This window comes from Argiope bruennichi, chromosome 2 (assembly GCF_947563725.1).
Source record: "Argiope bruennichi chromosome 2, qqArgBrue1.1, whole genome shotgun sequence".
NCBI classification, from domain to species: Eukaryota; Metazoa; Arthropoda; class Arachnida; order Araneae; family Araneidae; genus Argiope; species Argiope bruennichi.
Window position 1 is genome coordinate 138,487,565 of NC_079152.1, and position 24,469 is coordinate 138,512,033.

Consider the following 24,469-nt stretch of genomic DNA (forward strand, 5'->3'; position numbering starts at 1 on the left):
CCACGTTTGAGTCGTAGTAAAAGGCAAATATGGAACAGCCCACAGATTCTCTACTTGGATACAACTGTTTCGCATTTCTACTGTTGTTAATTTACTGCCATCTTCTGCTGATCCTCTTCTGTATAAAGGATGTCCATTTTCTGTTACTGTGTAGAATTCTTATGCTTAGAGCATTTCTCGTCTATCCTATATGGTGAAATTGGATTCAATGCTTTCGCAAGGTACATGTATCATATTTTTCTTCTTAACTTCATGCAAATCCATATCGCTGTCAACATCGGGTATTTCAACACGTGTTACATCATCGATTCCATTTGAAGTGATTTTGTTATTGAGCCAGATTTGTATAAGTGCTTGTCATTTCTTTTGCCATTCTGTTGAGTGCACAAAATGAACGCTATGATAAAATACAATGCTCAATTCCAATGAAATATCACACAAAATAATTTTTGTGGAAATTTAATTTAATAATGCAATTGGAAATACTGAAATGGAATCATAAAATAATTAGTATAACGTGTGCTGCTTCTACTTCCAACAGAGGGCGCTGCGTTTGGTGGCGCCGTCTGTTGCATTCCACTATCAAAATTAAAAATACATGCATTTACCTGTGACATGTGTGAAATCTATGTAATAAACATATAGAAGCCCTCCCGTACTCAAATGCAATGTTGTTTCGACATTTCAAAGCAATCAATGAAGAACTTTTGGAGAATACTGATTTTGAACAAACGAACATTTACATTTTTACTTATATATATAATGAATAGCTCGTAAAGGATCGTTTGAAATTTGATAACGCATTGAAATACATTAGAGCTTCTTATAAGAGTTTTAAAATGTTTTTAAAGGTCAAATATAAAAAAAAATAACTCTGATTCGAAATATTCAGATAAAATGATAAAGTCATGAGTGCCTTACTGAAATTTCCAATTCTTTTAGACTGTACTTCTGTGTACAATATAATGTCTATGTATATGTCTGTCTGGTGACTGTCTGTTTGATTAACAACGATAGGGGGAAAAAACGGTCGATTTTAGATCTACAATGCAAAATATCCTTAATTTAAAATTTCATTGCATTTCACATATTATATAAAATTTAAATAATATACTAAAATTAATCATCATGGTTGCATGTTCGAAAATTTTATCCCCCCCCCCTTTCCTTGAAAACAAGCGGCAATAAACATAATTGGTAGATCTGCATGTTGTTAGCGGAATACACTGGTTCTCCTCCTCTTCGAAGAAAACGAAAGACAAATCATAGATATAATGGTTGATTTGATTTGATTGTTTTTTTTTTATGGCGCAAGGGCCAATACTGGCCAAGCTGTGCCAAACTCGAGTTAACTTAAAATACAAAATATATACTCATTACAGTAAGGGGATGTAAAGTTAAAATAACAAGGTGAAAATAGAATTTTAGATATTATGCATGAAATTAATGTCAAGTAAAAATGAAAATACATTAATATGGAAAGGTTCGCCAATTATATCTTTCAAATTTGGATAATCACTGCCGAAATATTTTGCTCTTAGAAAGCGGTATTTAGGGCATTCACATAGTATATCCCGAACTGAAATTATAGTATTACATTTTGTACAAATTGGAGCTGTGACTGAATGAAGTAAATGTTGGTGAGTAAAATGAGTATGACCTATGCGAAGCCTTGTTAACCACTTAACTGTTTCATTTTCTTTACTATCTAATAAGATGGCACCTTCTATTTTGGGAATATTTTCTTATTTTGATTCAAATAGAAATCCATTGAATACTTGACTTATCTATGTATTCGAAGTAATTTTAATAGTGAATTATAATCGTTATGAATGGTTTATTTTTTGCTTACAGCTATCAAAATTCGATAAATCGATGCACGTATGGCACTCGGGCAAAACAGTTAAACGGTTAACACAACACTCATTCTACGGCTGAGAGAGTCATTCTTAAACCCAGAAATAAATGGTTTGATGGAATGCAATTTATTATCAAGTTGCGAGTCCCAAGTACTCTGCCATATACGAAGTGAACATTGCTTTAGAATTTGATCTAAGTCTTGAAATGGAACAAAGGTTTCTTCATTTGAATGAGCTGTTTTTGCGGCAACATCAGCTTGATCGTTCCCAAGGATACCAACGTGTCCGGGAATCCAACAAAATAGAATATTAAAATTACGATCCAGCAATTTAAAATATAGTTTTACTGTACTGTGCACCAAAGGATGGCTTTGTCTGGATGAGTTCAAAATTGCTTCAATTGAACTTTTTGAATCGGTATATATGATCCAGTCTTTCTTTGATAATAGACACTTCGATATAATGGAATTAAATCGAAGTGTCGTGTTGAATAATTACTGTCAGATAATTACTTTATCTCCCACTATCATAGATATTGGGAGATGGTCCCCACGTAAGAAAACGTGTGAAGAATTTTATTTCTTGTATAGCAGAAAACTAAAATTATATTTTTAAATAAACATCTCATTAAAATTTTTCCATTCCAGACATTTTTTATTATGTTTTAATATTATTTCAATTAAATTGTTTTCTTTACCATATAAAATGCTTATTTTGTGATTTTTAACCTTAGTTTTTAGATGTTCCGTATAAATTGTACATAAAAATTATAATTTTTTTTTTACCGTCGGATGTTCGATTTAACTTTTTTTTCTGTATCAAATTTGAATTATGTTTTTAAGAAAATCAAGAAATCCTTTTATTATTTATATTGAATAGAGCGGAGATAAACAAAATTAAACTCATATATTTTATATTCACTATCGCACCCAATAATTAATTATTATGATAGTATTTTTATTGCTTATAGGATAGATTATAATGTGCATGCGCGTGTGTGTGTGCTTGTAGTTAATATAATCAGTCGTTAATATATGTTAGCCCATTATCAATCATATCCCGTAGCAGAACTTCATTGTGGCCTTCGATCATCACAATACAATAGCCTTAGAACCCTTACAGGTAATGTTTAACAGAAGCGAAAATATTCTTAATTTTATTCTATTTCCAATATGTGGAACAGCTTGTTTTGACCATAACTGATGCCACAGTATATTCGATGCCAATAAATTCAAAATTATTTTCATTTAATCCAGTTTTTTGTGGTGTGTTTAAGATACATTTAGTACTTCAGACAAGACAGTTTTGTTTCAGCTAAGAAGAAACATAATGTAATCTTGGGTCTCGCAAATTTGGCTAGTAGAAAAAGGTAGTTTATTTCAATTGCAATTAAAACAAAAATGATATTTTAACTGCGTTGAAGACAAATTCGTATTCTCCTGACGAATTTATTTTATTCTCTTCGAATCACTTTTATCCAATATCTTTTTTTTGGTAACATGTTGACCTGAATGCAAAAATAAATAAATAAATAAAATTTTAAAAAAAAGAATAAGTATTGAAATAATAAAGTTCATGATTTTGAGAAGGATAAGAAACACACGTATTTTAAACCAAGAAGACTTAATACTTTATAGCTGTGTTTGTAAATTCTCTTAAAGTAAACATGAATATTTTGAGAAAGCTCGCAACATATTATCGAAGACCATTCAAATTTCCAACAGATTCAACAGTCATTATGTTTCTTCAGGTTCATAAAGGCATGAAATAAGAGCAAAATGAGCAAGATCACGGTATCGCCAAACACTTTGACTGAGAAAATTATGTTCCCAACAAAAGGCCATTATATTCGATCTGCCATTGGAACTCACTTCATTGGTACGTCCAAAAGTTTAGAGCAGCTAATTTTGACGATGTTTCAAGGACCACTATGTGTCAAGGGTTGTAACAGACTGGAAAAGATGCAGTGTTGAAAAGTCGAAGTTTTCCGACAGATAATATTTGTGTTGAAGAGGACAGCAGTCTGAAAACGTGCCACAGACAACCTCTGAAATGAACACCTATATTCAGAGCCTCGTCTCCGTCAAAACTGTTCTGGGAAATTTCTTAATCGTCATATTGTCATTTCTGTAAATTTTTTAACTGTCAGTTCATCGTAGTGTCATTTCTTAATGACAATATGGCCATCCCAAAACGGTTAGTGTCGTCGCGGAATGTTGCAAAGTGACAGAATTGCCTAGACAACCAAAGCCCTCACAATAGCAAGGGGAAAGCAAATGCCTTTTTGACTAATCACTATTTATATTGTTTCAGGCAAACCGTAAGTGTATTCGTCTGATGAACTTCGACAGCATTTCTTGCTGATTGTCCGGTTCCTACCATGCAACATGGAAGAAACTTTGTGATGTTTTAGAACGCGATATCTTAGAATAGCTTGAGATCACTTACAGTCCTGAGATAGTGATCATAACTGAGCATTATCACAATATTTTTGCGGATCAATTCTATCCTATGTCAATGGAGAAAGTTCACTAAGATGATGACGTGCCTATGAGCACGGATGGCTATGCACAAATACGAGTAGATGAGCATAATTATTAAGCAAAAAATCTCACGTGGTTGTTCGTCAGTGAACCAAATCTATGCTCGATTTTCTGCACACACTACCTGAACTCAAGAGTGCTCCAAACAAGGAATGGCTGCATATTCGCTTGGACTTCGCGTACGACCTTCATTCACCAGAACCCTATTGAATATTAGCTGTGATTCGAGAGAAATACTCAATCCCCTACTCAAAAATTTTTCCTTCTTCCAGGTGTTTCTGTTATTTTGTTTTATGCCTGTAGATCTACGTGATTGATTCATTGCCCTTACATTTTGTTTCAGTTGGATATATATATATATATATATATGAATTATTATGAAAGCTGAGAGTAAGTTTCATAAATTATAGAGTATTTTAAATAAAGTCTTCTCTTTTCTCTCACCTCCCTATTTAACATTTTCGTGCATCCAACACTCTTTTCCGATGAATAACCGAGATTAAGAGAAGATTTCGTGAATAGAAACTTTTATATCTGTAATGTTTCATAACATTGTTGATTAATTAAAAATCGCATTATCCACCCACTGCTCCGCTTCACTTCAAAACACTGAATCTAAATTGATTATGTATTAACTATCAGACAAAGAGAAAAAAAAATACCGTTATATATATATATATATATATATATTTCACGTTCAATTTCATCAGGTTTTGTAAAATCGTGTAAGAATTAAATTTCTTTATTTAACATTTGTGGAGATTGTATTATATCTGTGATCATGCATGAAGACTAAATTTTTTAATCACAATCTTACAGCGTACCGTGACTATTTGTGTGTGTGTGTGTGTGTGTGTGTGTGTGTGTGTGTGTGTGTGTGTGTGTGTGTGTGTGTGTGTGTGTGTGTGTGTGTGTGTGTGTGTGTGTGTGTGTGTAGATCGTTTCACGTTGCTATGCTATAACCACTACATTTGCTAGCACAATAATGTTTAGAAAGATAAAAATCTGAATTCTAAAGATAAATTTTAAAAAAATTCTTGAAATATTATTTGATTTATTTTCTCCTTTTTAACAATCAATCAGTTCAAAATGAGTTCTCCTTGTAAGACTTATTCTTGGCAGATCTTCTGCGTTGATGGTGTCCAAGGGAGAAAAAAATGATGAGACTATTACTGCCTTATTGTGACATGCTTCATCCATTGCCTTTCTTTGAAAGAATGTACAGAACAAATGACACCTTTTCCCCAGATTTGGCAGCAATGAATAGCAAAGATTAATTGTTTCATTTTTATGGTATTGTTTTACGATATTTTATTAACCGTATTTGAAATTATTTGGTTGTATTTTTATACATAATCAAGTGAGAACTTGATGTTGTTTTGGTTTGGGATTTTCAACACTCAAAATGCACGGGCGGAGAACTGGCGATTTATCGCTTTTGAAGCATTAATTTTTTGCTTTTAGGTTTATTAGAAAATGAAAGCTGTCACTTTTGGCGACTTATCGCTTATAAAAAGTTACAACTTGGCGCGAATATCCGCCATGTACCCGATTCTTCTGTCTGGTCAATAAAGTGTAGAATCGTAGGAAGTTAGCACCCGAAGAAGCACAAAGAAGAAAAGGGAATGAACGCGAAACAGCGAGGTGAGATATCGAAAATTAATATATAGATGGGTTTTTTTCTTTAATTTTCCTTTTTTCTAGCTGGCAAGAAAAGCTTTAGAGTTCGACCGATTTTGAGATGAAAAAGAACCCGCTGTTTTTCTAAACATTAACGCGTGCGTAATCTGATTGTCAAGTAATTGTTACAGGCCGGCTTAAACTGATTATTGACGTATATTAATTGAGACAAATAATGACGTAAAAATAACAATGTTCTCACATGATAATTTGCAATTTGCAATAGCAGATTTATTTATTTATTTTATTTTAAAATATAAACAGTAAGCAAATAATTTTTTCAAAACTACAGTTGAAATTTTAATCAAACATTTTTCAATGCGTTGACATTTTTACTCTATTACTCCGTTCCGTAACATATTATTATACATACGTTATTTTTAAATCACATAGAAATTGATAGAGGAAAAATTTTAATTTCAAAGAAAATTTTAATTTTGCATAATTTTTTTGTAATTTTTATAATTTAAAAAATATTTTAAGTAAATTTTGTAAAATTGCAATTTATATTTTAAGATTTTATTTTATTGAATATAATAATTTTATACATATTATTATATTATTTATATTCATATATTTATTTTATTCATATTTTATTTTTATTATCATATTTATTGCAACTCATATTTATATTATTATTTATTTATTTTACTACCATTAATCTATTAAATCTGTGGATTATTAAATGAATTTAATGTGTTCGTTATTGTTAGTATAATTAATAGTACATTTTTAAAAATAAATATGAAGACGTATTAAATATTATTATGCTACGATATTTCAGACGGAAAGGCTCTGATCTCCTTTAAACCCTCCTTAACTATGCTTATGGCAAGTCGGAAGCCTCCATGACTGTCGTTCACTTGCATCGTAGCTCCAGTTCTTCAGAAGTTAGTAAAGGAAGGTGCGAAATTTTGTTTTCTTTTTATCGCAAAGCAAACGGAATCTACTTTCCCTTTCAGGCTAGGCAGCATTTTTTTTTTTTTTTTTTTTTTTTGCTGATTTGTTACAATAAGAATGCTTTCTTCTGCCTCAAAGTTATTTTTAGGGGTCTTTCAATAAATGCATATAAATAGACCTTATATCTATATGAAAGAAAAACAAAGGAACGACAAACGATACCATCGGCCTCGTGTATGATAAGCAACAATATTAGAATGATTTCTGCTGACAGGTTTTCATTAAAGATTGTTGAAGAAATATAGATCAAATATTTTATCTGTCTCTAACTGTGCATTTAATTTATTTCTTTGTCACTTTTACCTGGATATAAAATATTGGAAGCGTTCAAATTTAATGCTTTATAATATCTTGCGTTCCTAGTCACTATATTCAAAAAAAAGTTAACAACATGCAAACTTCTGTGTAACATGGAAGGGTAGGATAAGGTGTTCGTTTTTTCTATTTACTTTTTTTCCCGTTAAGCTATAATGTTTTCAAAAAAAGAAAAAAAGAAAGAAAGATTGATAGCTTTCAATTTTAAACGTTCTCGTAAGTGATGCATGATTACGGGATTGGGGATATAATTTTCTCTAACTCAGAAACTTCGGTTTATTACAATTTTTAAATTATAAAGCACTTCCGGAAGTCATTCTCACCAATTCTCTAAATGAAATTCTCTCTCTCTCTCCCATGTGATAAATATATTTGAAATAAAATTATAATGAAACAAAAATATTATGCTACCAATTAGGTTATGACTAATCACTGTTTTTCAGATGTAGTGAAAATTTTCGAATTTCTTAAACAGAGAAAATAGAATCATTTACTTGCCACATGTGTTATAAGGACAAGTAAAAAGTTGTAAATATCGATATTCATGCATGTGCTTCATCAAATTGCAAATAAAGAACTCTAATTATCTATATACTTATAATAAAGCTCAATGTGTGTGTGTGTGTGTGTGTGTGTGTTGGCGCTCTACAGGCCAGGTCATTTGACATACAGCTATCAAATTTGGTACATGTATACCTTAGAGGTCGGGAATGTGCACCTGGGGTCCCTTTTTTTGAAATTTTAATTATTAATTAAAAACTAACTTTCCCGCCAAAAAAATCTTCCATTTTCCCCACCGCCAACTTTTCCGCCAAAAAAAATCTTCCATTTTCGCCACCGCCAAACGAGTAAGGCTTCCGTGTTTTTTTTCTCCCAACAGTAATGAGGCTAGGGTTAGTATTTTTCGGCGGATTATTTCAAACGATTCTGTTTATTTTCTTAATGTTTGATGCATTTAAAATTAAACATTGTTAATTAATCGATCCTTCAGATTCATTCTGAAGTACTTTTGAATTAAAATAAAACAGAATAAATGAAATTAAAAATTTCCAATTCGCATAGCGTTACCCCAACTGGCGTAGAAAAAAAAAACACGTATTTGCGTTACGTAACTGGCGTTGAAAATTCACGCATGCGCTTTGTGTTCTGAATTCCACATTGTGTTGACGAATTATTATCAACTGATGCGGACTGGATTTAAATTTTTTTTAGGTTCGTTGCATGCTTTTGTAATTAAAATGTATTTATGTTAGTTATATATTTTTTGTATATGCTTATAGTTTTAAGTGCATCGTTTTTTAAGTAGTTTTTTTAAAACCTGTTTTAAACCGTCTATTTTAAACGATTCGTTTCATTTTCTTAGTGTTTGATGCATTTAAAAGTAAACATTGTTAATGAATCGATCTGTTCATGATGAATCTAAGAAAATTTTGTTGACAAATTCTTGAGATAATACGTAAATTGAAAAAGATATTCTTTAGTGCCCATAAAGTTTAAACGCTGAGTGACTCTATTTTCATTAATCAGATTATAAAAAAATTCTTTGTTTCAGTAAAAAATATTATTATATTAATTGCAGATGAATTCTTTCCACTTTAATTTAAAGCATAAATTCTACGGGTGCTAACAGAAAATGAGAGAGATACATATTACGTTATGACTGAAGGCCTTTATAATATTATGAGTGAATTATATGACTATTAAAATTTGAAGTTTTAAAATATCTTGATGAAGAAGCTATTAAAGTAGGAATTGCATAAAATATTTAAATATAAAAATTTTAATGAACATTAAAATTGGCGAACCGGCTGGTCGACAAATTCTTGAGATATTACATAAATTAAGAAAGATATTTTTTAGTTCCCATAAGGTTTAAATGCTCAGTGACTCTGTTTTCGTTAATCATGTTATTAAAAAAATTAACATTTATTGACGAACACGGACACACTGATATTCACCGTTACTCTGATTAGATGTTACAAAATCTGAATAGATAAACATAAACGTGTAAACAGCTGTGCGCCGGTTTCTATGGCAACACAGCTGCAAAGGGAAAAGAAGTTTCTAATACAGAACATCTGCTTTACACAATTTTAAAGAATAACTTTTCCCCTTTTTCGTTTCATTTTTTTTAAAAATTACTTATTTAATAAGAACACCTGCTTTACCCAATTTTTTAGAATAGTTATTTTCCCCTCTTCGCTTGCTTTAAAAAAACATCTATACTTATATATAAAGTTCAATGTGTGTGTGTTTGTGTGTGTTGGCGCTCCTCAGAAAAGACCATTTGACCTACAGCTACCAAATTTGGTACATGTATACCTTAGAGGTCGGGCATGTGCACCTGGGGTCCCTTTTTTTGAATTAGAATTTTAATTATTAATTAAAAGCTAACTTTCTCGACAAAAAATTATTCATTTTCCCTACCACGAAATGAGTAAGGGTTCAGTTTTTTTCCCCGACAGTAATGAGGCTAGGCTTAAGATTTTTCGGCGGATTATTTCAATCGGTTCTGTTTATTTTCGTAATGTTTGGTGCATTTAAAATTAAACATTGTTAATTAATCGATCTTTTATTTAATTCTGCAATACTTTTGAATTAAAATAAAACAGAATAAAGGAAATAAAAATGTCTAATCTGCATAGCGTTACCCCAACTGGCTTAGAAAAACTCACGCATTTGCGTTACCGTAACTAGCTTTGTAAATTCACGCATGCACATTGTGTTCTGATTGTTGACATGACAACAAATATCAACGGACGATTTAAATTATTTTTAGATTAGTTGCATGCTTTTGTAATTAAAGTGTATTTATGTTAGTTATATATTTTTTGTGTATGCTTATAGTTTTAAGACCATCGTCTTTTAAGTAGTTTTTTTTAACCTGTTTTCAACCGATTATTTTAAACGATTGGGGTTTTTTTTTTTTTAGTGTTTGATGCATTTAAAATTAAACATTGTTAATTAATCAATCTGGTCATGATGAATCTGAGAAAATTTTGTTGACAAATTTTTGAAATATTACATAAATTAAGAAAGATATTTTTTAGTGCCCATAAAGTTTAAACACTCAGTGACTGTTTTCAATAATCATATTACAAAAAAAAAAATACTTTGTTTTAGTAAAAAATATTATTATATTAATTGCAGATTAATCCTTTCCACTTTAATTTAAAGTATAAATTCTATGGGAGCCAACAGAAAATGAGAGAGATACATATTACGTTATGACTGAAGGCGTTTATAATATTATGAGTGAATTATATGCCTATCAAAATTTGAAGTTTAAAAATATTTTGATGAAGAAGCTATTAAAGTAGGAATTGCATAAAATATTTAATTATGAAAATTTTAACGAACATTAAGATTGGCGAACCGGCTGGTCGCCAAAGGCGGCTAGTAGTTAAATATGAAAGATAAGACCAACTTTGTGTGATGATTGAAGAATGCAGCATGTATTCGTGGTTTTGGGATTATTCTCATTGGTATATTAATTTTCAGTCTTTTATAGTAAATAATTCTATAAAATTTTATGCTTTTCAAAAAATTTAAAAACTTAATTGTAAAGAATATAAATTGAATTTATGATTTTAAAATAATGTCTTCTTTTAAGTCTCTAATTTTACGTTTTATGGTTACTATGCACCAAGAAATAAAACAGACTTGCAGATACAGAGGTAGAAAATCTTTCGTTTGTAGTTCGATTCCATCGAAACTGCGTCGGCGCGCTCCAAATTCGTATCGTTTTTTTTTTTTTTTTTTTTTCCTGACATTTTTAGAAGTTAGAAAAGAGCGATGTGGTTTGAAACAAAATGTCTGTTCTGTTCATTGTGCACATGAACTATACTAGTAGAGTCAAGTCCCATGATATCATAAGGCTGTTTAAAAATATAATTTTCAAAATAAACTATTTTCTAACTATCACTTATTGTAATTTCCCATAGGAGTTACACAAATATGAATAAGAATCCTTCTTTCTTAGCTTAAAACAATGTAACTAAATCACGTCATTGAATATGTTATTGTTGTCGTGTGACTATTTTAAGCCAAGTTTTTTAGCAGTAGCTTCTAAGGATAAAGACCCCTGAGCCCCCGAGGGCAGAAGTCTGACTTCTAGCTCATATGAAGATGGCACATACACACTCACGCGTCACAACCCTTTTTACGGGGCGGACTTCATTCATGCATTTCACTCATCCACAGATCGTAATTTAGACTTGAATAAGAGAACGATCATCTTTTAACCAATACCCCCAGTGGTATTACTCTCGACATTGAGGACTTTGTGACCACGACATATTTATACGTGCGCCAGCCACCACACACACGGAGAGTCTTCAGGTGGTGACGTTCGAACTCACAACCTAAGGCATGCGAGTCCAACGCCCGACCAACCAGGCTATCCCGGATCAGCTACCCCGGATATTAAATAATTGAAGAAGCAATGAAAATGGTTCGGGATTACAGTTCAAAAAGAAATCCATCATTAAAAATCATGCAAAAAAAAAAAAAAAAAAAAAAGACTGACAAAAAAAATTTCCAAAATTTAGGGAGAGCTAATATGACAATCAAATTTGTATAGTTAAAAAGACAAGGCTTTGAATTGTCAATGGCATAAAATTCAGTTTTCAACATTAATATTTTGGAAATTATTGTGAGAAAACGCTAAAATATAGATTAATTTTTAATGAATCTAAATATCAAGCAATCGCTACTGGAGGCAAATCCCAATTCTCCAAAGTATATCTGCTACATTTGGTAACTCAGTGACAAATTGTTTTGTAAAGACACAAAGAAACTTGTATTATCTCTCTTATATTAAAAAAGTAGAGATTATTATTAAATCAACTAAACATTTTCTTCAATTCAATTTGAAATAATCGGAATGGCTGAAGAAATTTAATAAAATTAGATTATAATAATAAAATGTTTATTATAACGATTTAAAAAGTGTTGAGTTATTTATTTGATGGATATTTTTCTCACCAATTTTTAGAAATAAAGCAATAATTAAAGATTTTAAAATTCCTCCTACAATTATATATGCTGTCTTCTGAATGTACAGAATTGGACGTTGATACAGTGTTTTCCAAAATTGAAAATAGTTTTTGTTTTGTTTTTTCATTATACAATCTTCTTTACAGTATTACTCAGCACTCTCTTAAATCAATGCAATTTCATATCTTTCTTGATACATTTTAAAATAAAACAAAAAAATACAATAAAAATTAATAACAATACATAGGCAACAAAAAAAGTGTTTTCTTACCAGAGATTTTTAAAACAATTTTGACTATATTTGAAATGCTAATTTCAAACATGAAAACTGTGCCCCCCCCCCACCTCATCAGTTTTGCTTTTAGCAATTCAATGTAGTTAAATTTTAAAAATATAAAACCTTATAAAACAAGTTATTAACTTAAAAATTGTATGGAAAAAGAAAGAAATATTTGCTTTCATTGGGGACTACATTATCCCGAACTTTTATCAGTTCAAAATTTCACTTATGTAGTTGATTTGGCATGGAATATATAAACCCATCAACTAGCTAATCTTTCTATCATTTTTAACCGAGAAATCAGAAAAATAAACCGTTTTTAAAAGGAACTTTCTCTTTCTGCTGTCTACATGTTTTTTTATCTGAATATTTTTATTCCCAGTTTATCCTTTTGGTTCCACATGTGCATTACAGTGCAATGTCAATCTTTTTTCTGAATAAGGCATCCAATGGAGGAAACCTCAACTATAGGAATGAAAATTTTTCGGTATTAGGTTTGGTTCTCACTTCTAGAATGAGCAAATTAAGGCTCTTGAGTCAATTTACATTTTCTCCGATGACGAGATGCTTCTCCTACAGTACAGGTTTTACATGACCGAAGATGACATTAAAATACAAACTTGGTGCCTAGTTCTGTGCTGTCGACACAACATAAATGGCCTTTCAATTACTTCAGAGAGCTTAGGCAAGGGGTAGTGATGATAACTCCAATGGGGTTTTTCAATAAGGTACAGTTTTACAATTACAGTTACAGTTTTTTCATCTTTCTTTATTACAATGACAGTTTTTTCATTATATATATATAGAGAGAGAGAGTGAGAGAGAGTAATAATTAGTAATAAAAACCAAATTAAAATGGAAAAAAAATAGAACCAAAATTAAACCACATAAAATAAGAATTCGGCTTGAAGACTTTCTCAAGAGTCCCCCTCAGACAAGGATTCAAAAAATGGGATTTTTTTCTGTGAGGAATCAGACCTTAGTCCAACAGTATTGACAACTCGTGACCCGAAAATCCCCTGAAATTAAGACCTAAGAGATACACCATTTTTATAGAAATGAAACAGAACAAAAAATTATAAAAGAATACGACCACAAATTAAGCAAAAATACAATAACATAAAATAAACTATATAAGAACTCTCATAACCAATTATTAAAACAAAAAGGAAAGAACATACCAGAAGTAGGTAAAAAATTTTTACAAAAAGTGTCTCATCTTTTTCATTCTTTTTTCCGGGTCACGAAGGGGCAGTACTGTTGGACTATTACTTGGTATAGTCCAACAGTACTGTTGGACTGTTACTTGGTATATATATATATATATATATATATATATATATATATATGTGTGTGTGTGTGTGTGTGTGTGTGTGTGTGTGTGTGTGTGTGTGTGTGTGTGTGTGTGTGTGTGTGTGTGTGTGTGTGTGTGATTTTTTTTAATTCGGAGGATTCTTTTTCTAAATAGTTTTAAGTTGTTAGAAAAGTTAAAATATCTGACAAAGAATGCTTGCCAAATTTCTTAAACCCCAATAATATTCTGTGTCATTCTATTTGTAAGAAATCGCTGTATAAAAATAAATGAATAAAAAGGTGCAACTTCAAGTAGAGCAATTTCTTAAAGAATACCAAATACTTTAATGCCACACATTGCTTTATTGGCTGAATCCAATTTCTGAAAAAGAATTATTCAAATGCATTCGCACTTAAAATCACCTCGGAACATTTATCTATAGATATAAAATTACTTATTCTCTTTTCTTTCGTAGAACATATAGAGAAAGTATTATGATTGCCGTTGTCCTAACTCGAGATTCTTAGAAACATTCACATTTTAGAGTTTTTGGAATTCTTCTCCACAATCAAAAATAAATAAATGAAAAATAAAAAAGGGGGAATACAACATCACAACTTTTTTCGTGGAAAAGACTGAAGAAGGGGGGGGGGGCAGGCGGAGTAATTTGTGTGAATTTAGAAATGGTTTACTATCCCCTTGATCAGCAAGCATAGCAAAAGAAATAACCTTACTTCTGGCGTTTATGAGAGAGCAGAAACAAACAATATTATAGGATAAGAAAGAATAAGCCATTCTAGAGAACGTGAGTGTTGGAGAAGGAAATGTCATTCGTGAACCTTGCGGACGCCACCCTGCTTGCCCCAACATATTCTTGAAGCAGCTTCATGAAAGCATTTGATCTGCTCTACGAACACAGAACTAAGAAATGCCCGGAATAAGTAGGAAAAATAAAATTTCAATTATCGCAAAGTCATAAGCAATCCTCGTTCGACGTTCCTTCCATAAACAAGACAAGGCGGAAACGTTCTTGCCCTTGCTGTCGGAGGGATCGTGAGACTGACAATTATTTTGATTTCGTTAACAGCAATCTTCAGAAACCTTAGTCACAGTGCGATCAAGGTCATTACTCTCAAAGCAACCGCTTCCCTGAAAATCTGCGATGTACTAGCAATGAACGAACGAAGGCAAACGATTTCATCCGGACGTTGGAAGATCAACACCAGGGTAGATGAAATACTGATGTGGTCTCTTATTTTTAATAGAATCTGCTAAAAAGATTGTGCAAATAAAGATCCGTCTGGAATGTCACGAAAAGAAGTTTTGGGAAAGGATCAAATAACAATTTGTTTATTTTTATCTAATTCCCCTGATTTCAGAAATCTGCTTAAATTTTAAAGGATTTGCTACATTTTTTTGCAACTAAGTAAAAAATTTTGCAAAATTTGCTAAGATCAATGTTTTTAATTTGACACTCGTGGTCTAAATACAGCTCTTCAGACCGTTTCCTGAAAATCTTGGTGATACTAGTGGAGGATGAGATGACGATTACACAAGGGCCTAACAGAAATGAATAACAAATCCCCAGGGTAGATGAAAGAAGACTGATTGATTGAAAATTACTGTGAGAATTTACAAATTGCGCAAAAGGCTCATTCAAAAATGTGAAGCAAGAGAAGTTTTAGGAATATAACATATATGTGTGTGTGTGTGTGTTCTCATTTTTAATAAAACTATATTAAATTTACAGAAGTGTTAGTGGGCTCTTTTCAATCAATTGAATCATATTTAATCATTCAAAGCTTAATTGAATGTGTTAAATTAAATAACACTACTGTAATACATACATGTAAGAGCTCATAGTCAAAACTAGTCATGTTCGTTTCAAGCACGTAAAATATAGCTGAAAACAGTTTTTCAAAAATTCCCTGAAACTAAAATGCTTACGGAAAGGTAATGCACATTAAGAATGACAAAGCCAAATGGCTACTCATTACCGACCAAATGGCTACTCATTACCAACATAAACCAAATTTCTACTCAATCGTATTTTACATCTTCAATTAAAGAAATATTTGAAGATCATATATGTTACAAAAATATATATACGATTATGTCTCTGAAATCCTTAATAGAACTTTTCCTTTCACAAAATACTAATACTAAATGAATTCAATTCAAATCGAGATATAAAGATCCGTCATTATTCAGTTGATTGGATCGTTTTTTGAGATGGCAGTTTTTATAACTTGCACTGTTTCTAATTTGGATGATCATGAAAACTTTCTTTTCCGCTAAAAGTGATATTTTTGGAATAATCCTTTTTCCCATCTTGAACGGCCCCTCGAAATACTGAAACATTAGATTCCTGAAGACAAATGAACAAATACGTTATTCAAACTATCTCTCTAAAACCTTTCTTTTCAATACGCATAGTTATTGTACGAATTTGAAACATTCGTTTTTCAAGGAAAGGGGGAAAATAGAATACATTAAAGACAAATCTATAAGGAAAACGGAAATAAGACAATCATATAAAAAAAAAAACATAGATAAGGAAGTCGGCAAGCTTTCAGTCGAAGGGTAAAGTGATTGCTACCCCCCCCCCCCAAATATCACGAGTTCTGGGGTGACATGTGTTAAAAGTCATTTTAATGATGATGGAATTTCAGTTTGTAAATGATATCGGATAAAGATGCACTTTTCTATTATTCAGAGTAACACAAGTTTGTAGAAACATTAAGAGGTGGTTTTTAAATTGCAAAATAAGGCTTTTACTCAAGGGTCCCCCTCCCCCCTTTTTTTGATAAAAAATTCCTTTTGCTTGAAAGAAAATTCAGTTAATCATCTTCTAGAAAAAGACGGATGAATTTTCCAAACGTATTCTAAGTACAATAGAAAATTAGTAACTTTTAACAGTAAGCAATAACAATAAGTAAATTTTAATTGATTTTTAACAAAACTCTTTATTGTCGAAGAGTTAAAAAGAACAATTAAACTAACTAAAATATATGTTTCGTTAATTGTTAGAAATTTTCCGAAACGTGATGCTTTCATTTTCTTTCACTAAAGTTTTATAAGAATATAATCAACATAAAATTTATGGCTGTACACTGCCTTATAACTTTATAAACATAGCCTTCAAATATTTATTGTAATTCAGCTTTTTAACCTCTCTTTTGCATCTATATAACGAATTTCGAAAAGAGCTTATTAGTTTTATTTATTTATTTTTAGATATTGGTTATATGTCAAGGGCTACACTTGAGCCAAAATCCCTTCTCCTAATTGACATTTCATGCATCCTGAGGACGTTTCTATGTTCACAGTTGGTTTTGCAGCTGCGCACATGGGGTGTGGTAAGAAACAGGTACTTTAACTTTCTTTGTTAGGCTCTAAACTTATTTTAATATAACACGAAAATTTTTATTTAAAAAATATATCAAATTATTATCATTATCAGATTATTATGCTTGAAATTGAAGACAAAGTTTCTCTTGCCAATTTGCAAGTCTAATACAAATAACTGCATTTCATTTATGCTTACTGCATATTTGCTGCAATGATAATTGAAAAATAATTCTAATCTACTATAAAATGAATTAGATTTAGATTTAATAATTCGCTTAGTTACTTAATTTAAAAGTAATTATCAATAAATAAAAAAATTGGGTTAATAAATCAAATCAAAATTAAATTGATGTTATCAATAATATAAAAAAAATCAGTTAGAATACTATTAAATTATTTTTTAAAAATAACGAGTTGACAAAAAACAATCTTTGAGAAAAAAAAAAACCCTTAAATAAGCATCAGTTTATATCTTCAAACACGAGTGATTTTTTTTTCAAAATTAAAAGATTGTGTTCAATAGCTATTCTGAAATTAGAAATTGGTGCGTTTTCCAATAAATCAAATCATATCTTGGGCAAAGAAGTAATTTAGTACAAATTATACACTATCCAAATTAAGAAAATAAATTCTCGGTATTTTCATTTCATATTTCTTTCTTTTTATTTATTTTCTTGTTCTACGATGTAATATATTATATATTTTAACTCACGAGAGAAATTTTCCATTCATAATTATTATCTTCAGATGATATGAAACGCCATCTTTTTTTTTTTTTTTTTTTTCGATATATTCAATATATTTTTATGATTATTCCTATCACTGAAAAAAAAAATGTAGTGGTTTCGAAAAAAGATATTGTACAGAGCAATATTGCTCGGCATATATTTTCGCAACTTTTTTCAACGCCCTTAATATTTGCAAACAAAAAATATCTAAGAAGAATATATTGGCTTGAAACATTTAATAAAAATTTGCAAATAAACTATTTAAATAGATTACATTCTGCTTATAAATTATCGCTTTATGCAAATATATCTATATATTTAGAGATGGCGAAATTTTTTCAGCCGTAAATTGTTATTATGTTTCTTTATATAATGGCTGAGAAAGAGAAACAAGTTAAGAAATTTTGTCTTTGACATTTCTCTTTAATTTCAAGAGTTTTATCTTTAAAAAATGATTAATCTATTCATATATTCTTTTATTCCTCTCCTTGCATTTCAAGACAAATGTTAAAGATTTTATCATATGTAATTACAGTTCATTAATTTAATTATTCAAATCTAAATAACTTGAGACCTAAGGATACAATGTTGAATGCACAGATTTTCTAAGTCTTTTTAACACTAAGAAGGCTAGTTAGTGTCTTAGACATTGCTAGATATAAGGTTCAAAAACTTTGCTAAAGTTGAAAATGATTTCGAAATCTTCTGACACTTCGTAACAGTTTGACCTTGAATTGAATCATTTAATAAACGTTAATTTCATTAAAAAATAAATACCTGAATATCTGAGATAAATTAAATTAGCAGGTATTAATAAATGTCTAGAACCTCAAATAAGCTATGAATCAGCATTGTACAAAGTTCATTATTATTTTCAAACCACAGCTGCATAAACAGTTCAAACCAGGAAACAGTTTCAGTTGAGCGTTAAAGAAGTGTGTGACTTACTCGCATCGAAAGAATTTCACTTTGGAATTGAAAATCCATTTTAATTTCTATTCTATAAAATAACTTCATTGGATGACGTTTGTGCTTAATTAGAAACATCGATGACTATACTGCTTTGACTTAATAAATCCTTGAAACCAAATTGAGACAAATCCTATAGAAATGAAGTTATTTTGCAATTCATATATATACTTAAAATGCAATTTAATTGCTACCATTTTCTTAAATTACAGACAAACATTTCGGAAGGTCGTGAATGTATTGAAATGTGGGAGATATAATCTTGGATAGATAAAACAGTTTCAACGAGATTTGTCTTATTGCATGCTTTTACTCACCCTCAATCCTACATGCGAAATACCCACGGATGTCAAAATAAAAATCTTAATCCAATCGAATTTCGATAAACTGCCTTCTTAAACAACTAGAGATAAATGTCTGCCTTGACCAGCATTTCTCAGATAAACGAAGATGTTCGTTATAGCTTCTTACAGGATGGATAATAGGTGCTAATAAGAAAAGGAAGATGGCCTTTTTATGAAAGTCAGGATAAAAAAATTTGACATTCCCTCCCTTTATTTTTGAAATAAAATAATGTCTTCTCTTAATTTCATAGATCATGTGAGCTATAGAGTATATATAAACATAAGTTATACTTTAATTGCTCTTTCGAAGATAAGGGAGTTTCAGGAAAAAGAGTTTCCTTCCTTCTTTAAATTTCTGAATTTCTACCTTGAAACAATTATATTTTTACTTTGACCACATTTCTGGTTTTTGCTTCTTGCTCAACAATTTTGTGTCCAAACTAAGAATTTTTTGAAAAACAAATGTTTATTTAATTAAAATATCTTCTTTCGGGTCTTTAAAAGGACAATAACAGGAGATATATATTTTCATTTACTAATGATTATATTTTAATGTCGATTTGGTCTTGTTCTGCCCAATGATCCTTGAAGGTCGCCCGGGAGAAAAACATTATTCATGTACTAAATGTCGTACAATCGTCGCCAGAATACGGGTGGTAATTAAGAGTACACATTGTCATTCATTTGACAAAAATAAAGTATTTAAATTAATCAGTGCACAATCCAATTCTGGAGTCAAGACATTGAATTAAAACTTTTATAACGGGAACAGTAAAACTCACAAACATAAAAATAGCGTCACGATGCCCAAAGGACGGCGGATACTGTACAGCAATATTAAACTGCAACTTATAAATATTTAAAATGCCATTCATTGACAAAAATACAAAGTAAATCCAGACCGGGCAAGGCAGAAAAGTGGGAAAACACAAGAAAAGTAAATCAAGAATCTGAGGAGAACTATTATCTTTTATTATCTAATTATAACTTTTATTTTGGGATCATTTAGAAAATGAAAGCGGCCCATTTAATTTTATATATAAAAGATGAAATATAGTTTTTTTTTCACTATCTAGTTATTTTAAAGAACAATTGAAATATGCTGATTCTGAATAATTGAAATATATCATTGTTCTCTGTATAGAATTTGAATAATTAAATCAAAATGAAATTTCAAATTTTAATATTTAATACATTATTAAGTATAAATAGTTACTGATAATTTTAAATGGATAGTATAAAATGTTAGAACAAAATTTGGCATTAAAATTAATATACAGGAAAACAAATTCTCCTCCTGTATTTTCTTGATAAATTTATTAAACTGAAGATATCTATAATATGCAATTACATATCGAAAACAAATAATTTGTAGAGAAGTCTCAATTTTAGTCAGCTCCATTGAAAGAAAAATTTTAAGTACACAATTTTTCAGAATATTTTTTTAAATTGTTTTGAATGCAGGGTAGATAAAGCTTATACATGAAATGAATTCGCTATTTATAAAATTAAATAATAAATTACGCTGCTTTTTTTACCTCAGAATTGTTCATTTAAAATAATTTTAATAATTCATGTAATAGAAACGTTATTTTTTTCAATCAACGACTTAAAAAAAGGTCGGTGAATTCAGTTTTTAGAAGTATAAAATATATGCAAAGCAAAAAAAAAAAAAAAGTTTTTTTTTTTTGTGGGTGAAATCACTGTATGATACAAAAAGTAATCGCATCTACTCTTAATGGAAGTTTGTTTCATCCCCAAGGAAATGAATCTTATTAATAAATAGAGTTTGTTTCATTTTTGTATAAATAACGCTTGCGCATAGATTAACGTGCATGTTTTACTCCAAAGCCACCCGCTGACTAGAAATACTCTGGGTAGTTAAGTGTATTTCGGTTAAACAGCAACTTCTTTAATACCGATTTGAATATTTAGCAAAGAAATGATGTTTTAATCTAAATAAAAGAATGTCCCCCCCCTTTCTTCAAAGATAAAAAACATAAAGATCATAAGATCAAAGACTTTAAAAGTATTTGCATGCAAATTAATGAATTCATCTGTAGAACATTTTTATTATTTTTTTAATAATTGCATTCAGGAGAGAAATTCTTATAACACTGAAATCAATAAGTTTTAATAATGGTTTTTCTCTTTTTGTATCACTTAACAGATTTTCTTGGTATCATTTCGGGAATTCTATGGAATCGATGAAAAGGTTGATAAAAAAAAATCTGATTATCTTGAAATATTTTATGAATAAAAAAAAGCTTGCAATTTATTGATTTGCGGTATTACTAAGATGAAGATTATAACTGTACTGAGATTCAATTGTAGATAATTCTGCACATTCAATCTTTGTGAAAATTGAAGAACATAGCCAGAAAATGATAAATGTTCCCAATCTGGGAATCGTTTGCCATTGTTCCTCGAAAATTAACTTAAAATAATTATTTATCGCATACTTAGAAAGATCAAGTTTTCAAAAAACAATTTTCCCTCTTCATCAATTTAAACATTCATTAGCAAGTCAACGATGTCATAAAAAAGCGCACAATGCATGTCACGCTTTTATTTAAAAAAGATGAAAATACATGATTAAGGGCACTGTCAATTCTATATTTTAGCCAACGGTAAAACTTAACGACATTTTAAGTAATTAATTAATAACTAAAATGTTCTAACAACTATAATAACTATGACGTTTAATTTATTTTATTTCTTTTGATGAAAATGCTTCATTTATTTTGAAATTTTTTTTATTTAATTCATTTATAATTATTGAGTAAATGATTGCGAATATTTTGCTTTTAGAGGCAAAATAAAGAAATAAAATGAAATAATGAAATTATTCTTTAAAAGTACTCAGCTATTAAAATAAACAGAGGAAAAAAAGAGTCGAATACACAAGAAGCGGAAGCAACGTCAAATATGCTAATAATGTGATTAATAGAAAGATATTAACATAAATTATGAAAGTGTACGTTTATGATGATAAAATTGCACATGACCATGCATTCACATAACTGTTAGGACAATTTGAGCAGAGCTGATGCTTTCTAATTTGCTGACTAACGAAAAAAAGGGAAGCCAACAAAATTCTTAAACAAAAGAAACAGCAACCCTACGACTTGCTAAAATATGAAGGAAATAAAATAAAATCCATTTTGTTCATGTGATATATTTTAAGAAATTCGATTTATTTCATTTATAATTTTACTTTTCGAAATATTACCTTACTCCGTTTTTAAACCTTAAGGGATTTGGATTATAAAACTACATGAAAGGACATTCAACAAAATAAGTGTACATTTCTGTAAACTGAATTAATGAGAAAGGAAGCCCTGTCTTACTCTGGGACTTCGATTATCTTACCTCTGGCGTGGACGCTGAAATCGATGGCGCCGCCCTCGGGTTTGCTCCGTGGCCCCACGACGTCCTGGATATCACCGATGTTGGGGCGCCGTACAACGTCCCGACTCACGTTCAGAAGTCTCTCGATGCTGTACAGGGAGAACCTGTTGGACTGTCGATCAAGCGCGGGCCTCGAATCCTGCATTCTGGCCTAAATCAGGAAGTGTTCACAGTTCTGCCGGAAGACATTTGCGAGAAATCAGTTTTAGTTCAAGTTTGCATGTATATGTAAAGCTGCTTTGTTCACGAGATTCCACGTGTAGGAGCTTTATTGCGAATTTTAGCTTACTTGGAAATTTCACAAGGAAAAATTTTTGAACCAGCAAAAAATTTCAACTTGGTGCAAAAATTATTGCTATACTTTTGTTTTTAAAAAATATTTTTTGATGATGCTTTCTATTGTTATATTGGGGTTATTCTATAAATCCTTTTTTTTTCTTCAAAGAATTTTGGAAAATTTCCACTTGTTTTTCTGTTGGAAGTTGTTCTGTTTGGAAGGCTCAGTTATATGTTACACGCATTTTGCAATAAGGAGGATACAAAATTATATTACTCACATCTTATATTACTTACTCTCGTCTCATTCAAGAGTTAAATGTCGTCCCTAGATGCACTTTCTTGCGTTGACATTGGAAAATGCTCAGTCTTTTGAATTTATCATCAATTAACAAGCTACAATTTCCTTAGAATTGTATTGTATTTTCTCGATGCAAAATTGCTGCAGTTTAAATCAATACAAGTTTTTCGTCATCAAATAGTAAAAAATAAAGAGAGAATTTTTTTTAAAAACAAGTGCAGTCCTTCAGATTCTTTAATAACTTCATAAAATCTGCGTCCAATATTTTTCAGCTATTTGTCGATGTTGCTAGACGAGCTATTTTTCTTCCCTCATGTTGCAAGTGCCGATTTGTAATAGAGCTGTCTAATACAGAATCTGGGAAGGAAATTTGCACGAACCTTTATGCCGCCTTTGAATCGCCAGCCGAAAATATCAGAGATGAAATACGAATGCCACTGTTGATGGTTTGAAAGACGTTTTACAACTGATTCAGTCGTAGAACGGCGAAGGGTGCCGAGGGAGGGGGTGATCGGATTCTCACGCGTGGACGGACAGCTGGGAAACACCCCCTCCTAAAGAGCAGGACAAGGAAACTATTCGGTTAACGCAATTATCCCCCGAAACGAAACCTTGAGTACCGATAATGAAATGTTTGTCCAGAAACGCTTAAGTCGTTGCCGGTCTCTGATTGGTGGATGAAAGGTGCGCTTCGGTTGCCGCCTAATTCTGCAACTCGCTCGCTGATACGTGAACCGCCTCCTGCTGCTTACACTTGCCGCTCGTAACGGGGGAGGAGCATATCTGGCGATGCTATGCTTTTCCTGGCGTCAATTGGCGAATATTCTCTCTTTTAGTAAATTGCTGTGATAATTCCAGAGCAATGAAATTGGCGACTTTGGTTCTTGGATTCTGAGAAAACGGTGGGGGAAAAAAAAAACATCCATTTTGATTGTCAAAGTTTTAATTTACTTCGAGTGCTTTTCGCGCAGAAATTAATTACGATTGTTTTAAAGCAAAGAGAGAAAAAGATTGGGTTGTTGTATTATGTCAAATTTTCTGCTTTATTTTTTCGTTAGATATCTTCTTTTTTCTTTCGAACTTCGGTGAGATGTAATTCAATTTCAAACTGTTTAAACGCTCTAAAATTAGGATTATGTGTTTACCGAGATTCGTTATTA

The 24,469-nt window shown here is 30.8% G+C and overlaps 1 protein-coding gene across 1 annotated transcript in view; it reads right to left on the minus strand.

The window, feature by feature from the left end:
- Positions 1 to 23,852, minus strand: part of LOC129960983 (retinal homeobox protein Rx3-like) — a 51,209-nt gene extending 27,357 nt beyond the window's left edge. The window contains exon 1 of the mRNA XM_056074769.1: positions 22,694 to 23,852. Coding sequence (XP_055930744.1) covers positions 22,694 to 22,877 — 184 coding nt within the window. The 5' untranslated portion in view covers positions 22,878 to 23,852. The remainder of the gene's footprint in view (positions 1 to 22,693) is intronic.
- Between the last annotated feature and the right edge of the window lie 617 nt (positions 23,853 to 24,469).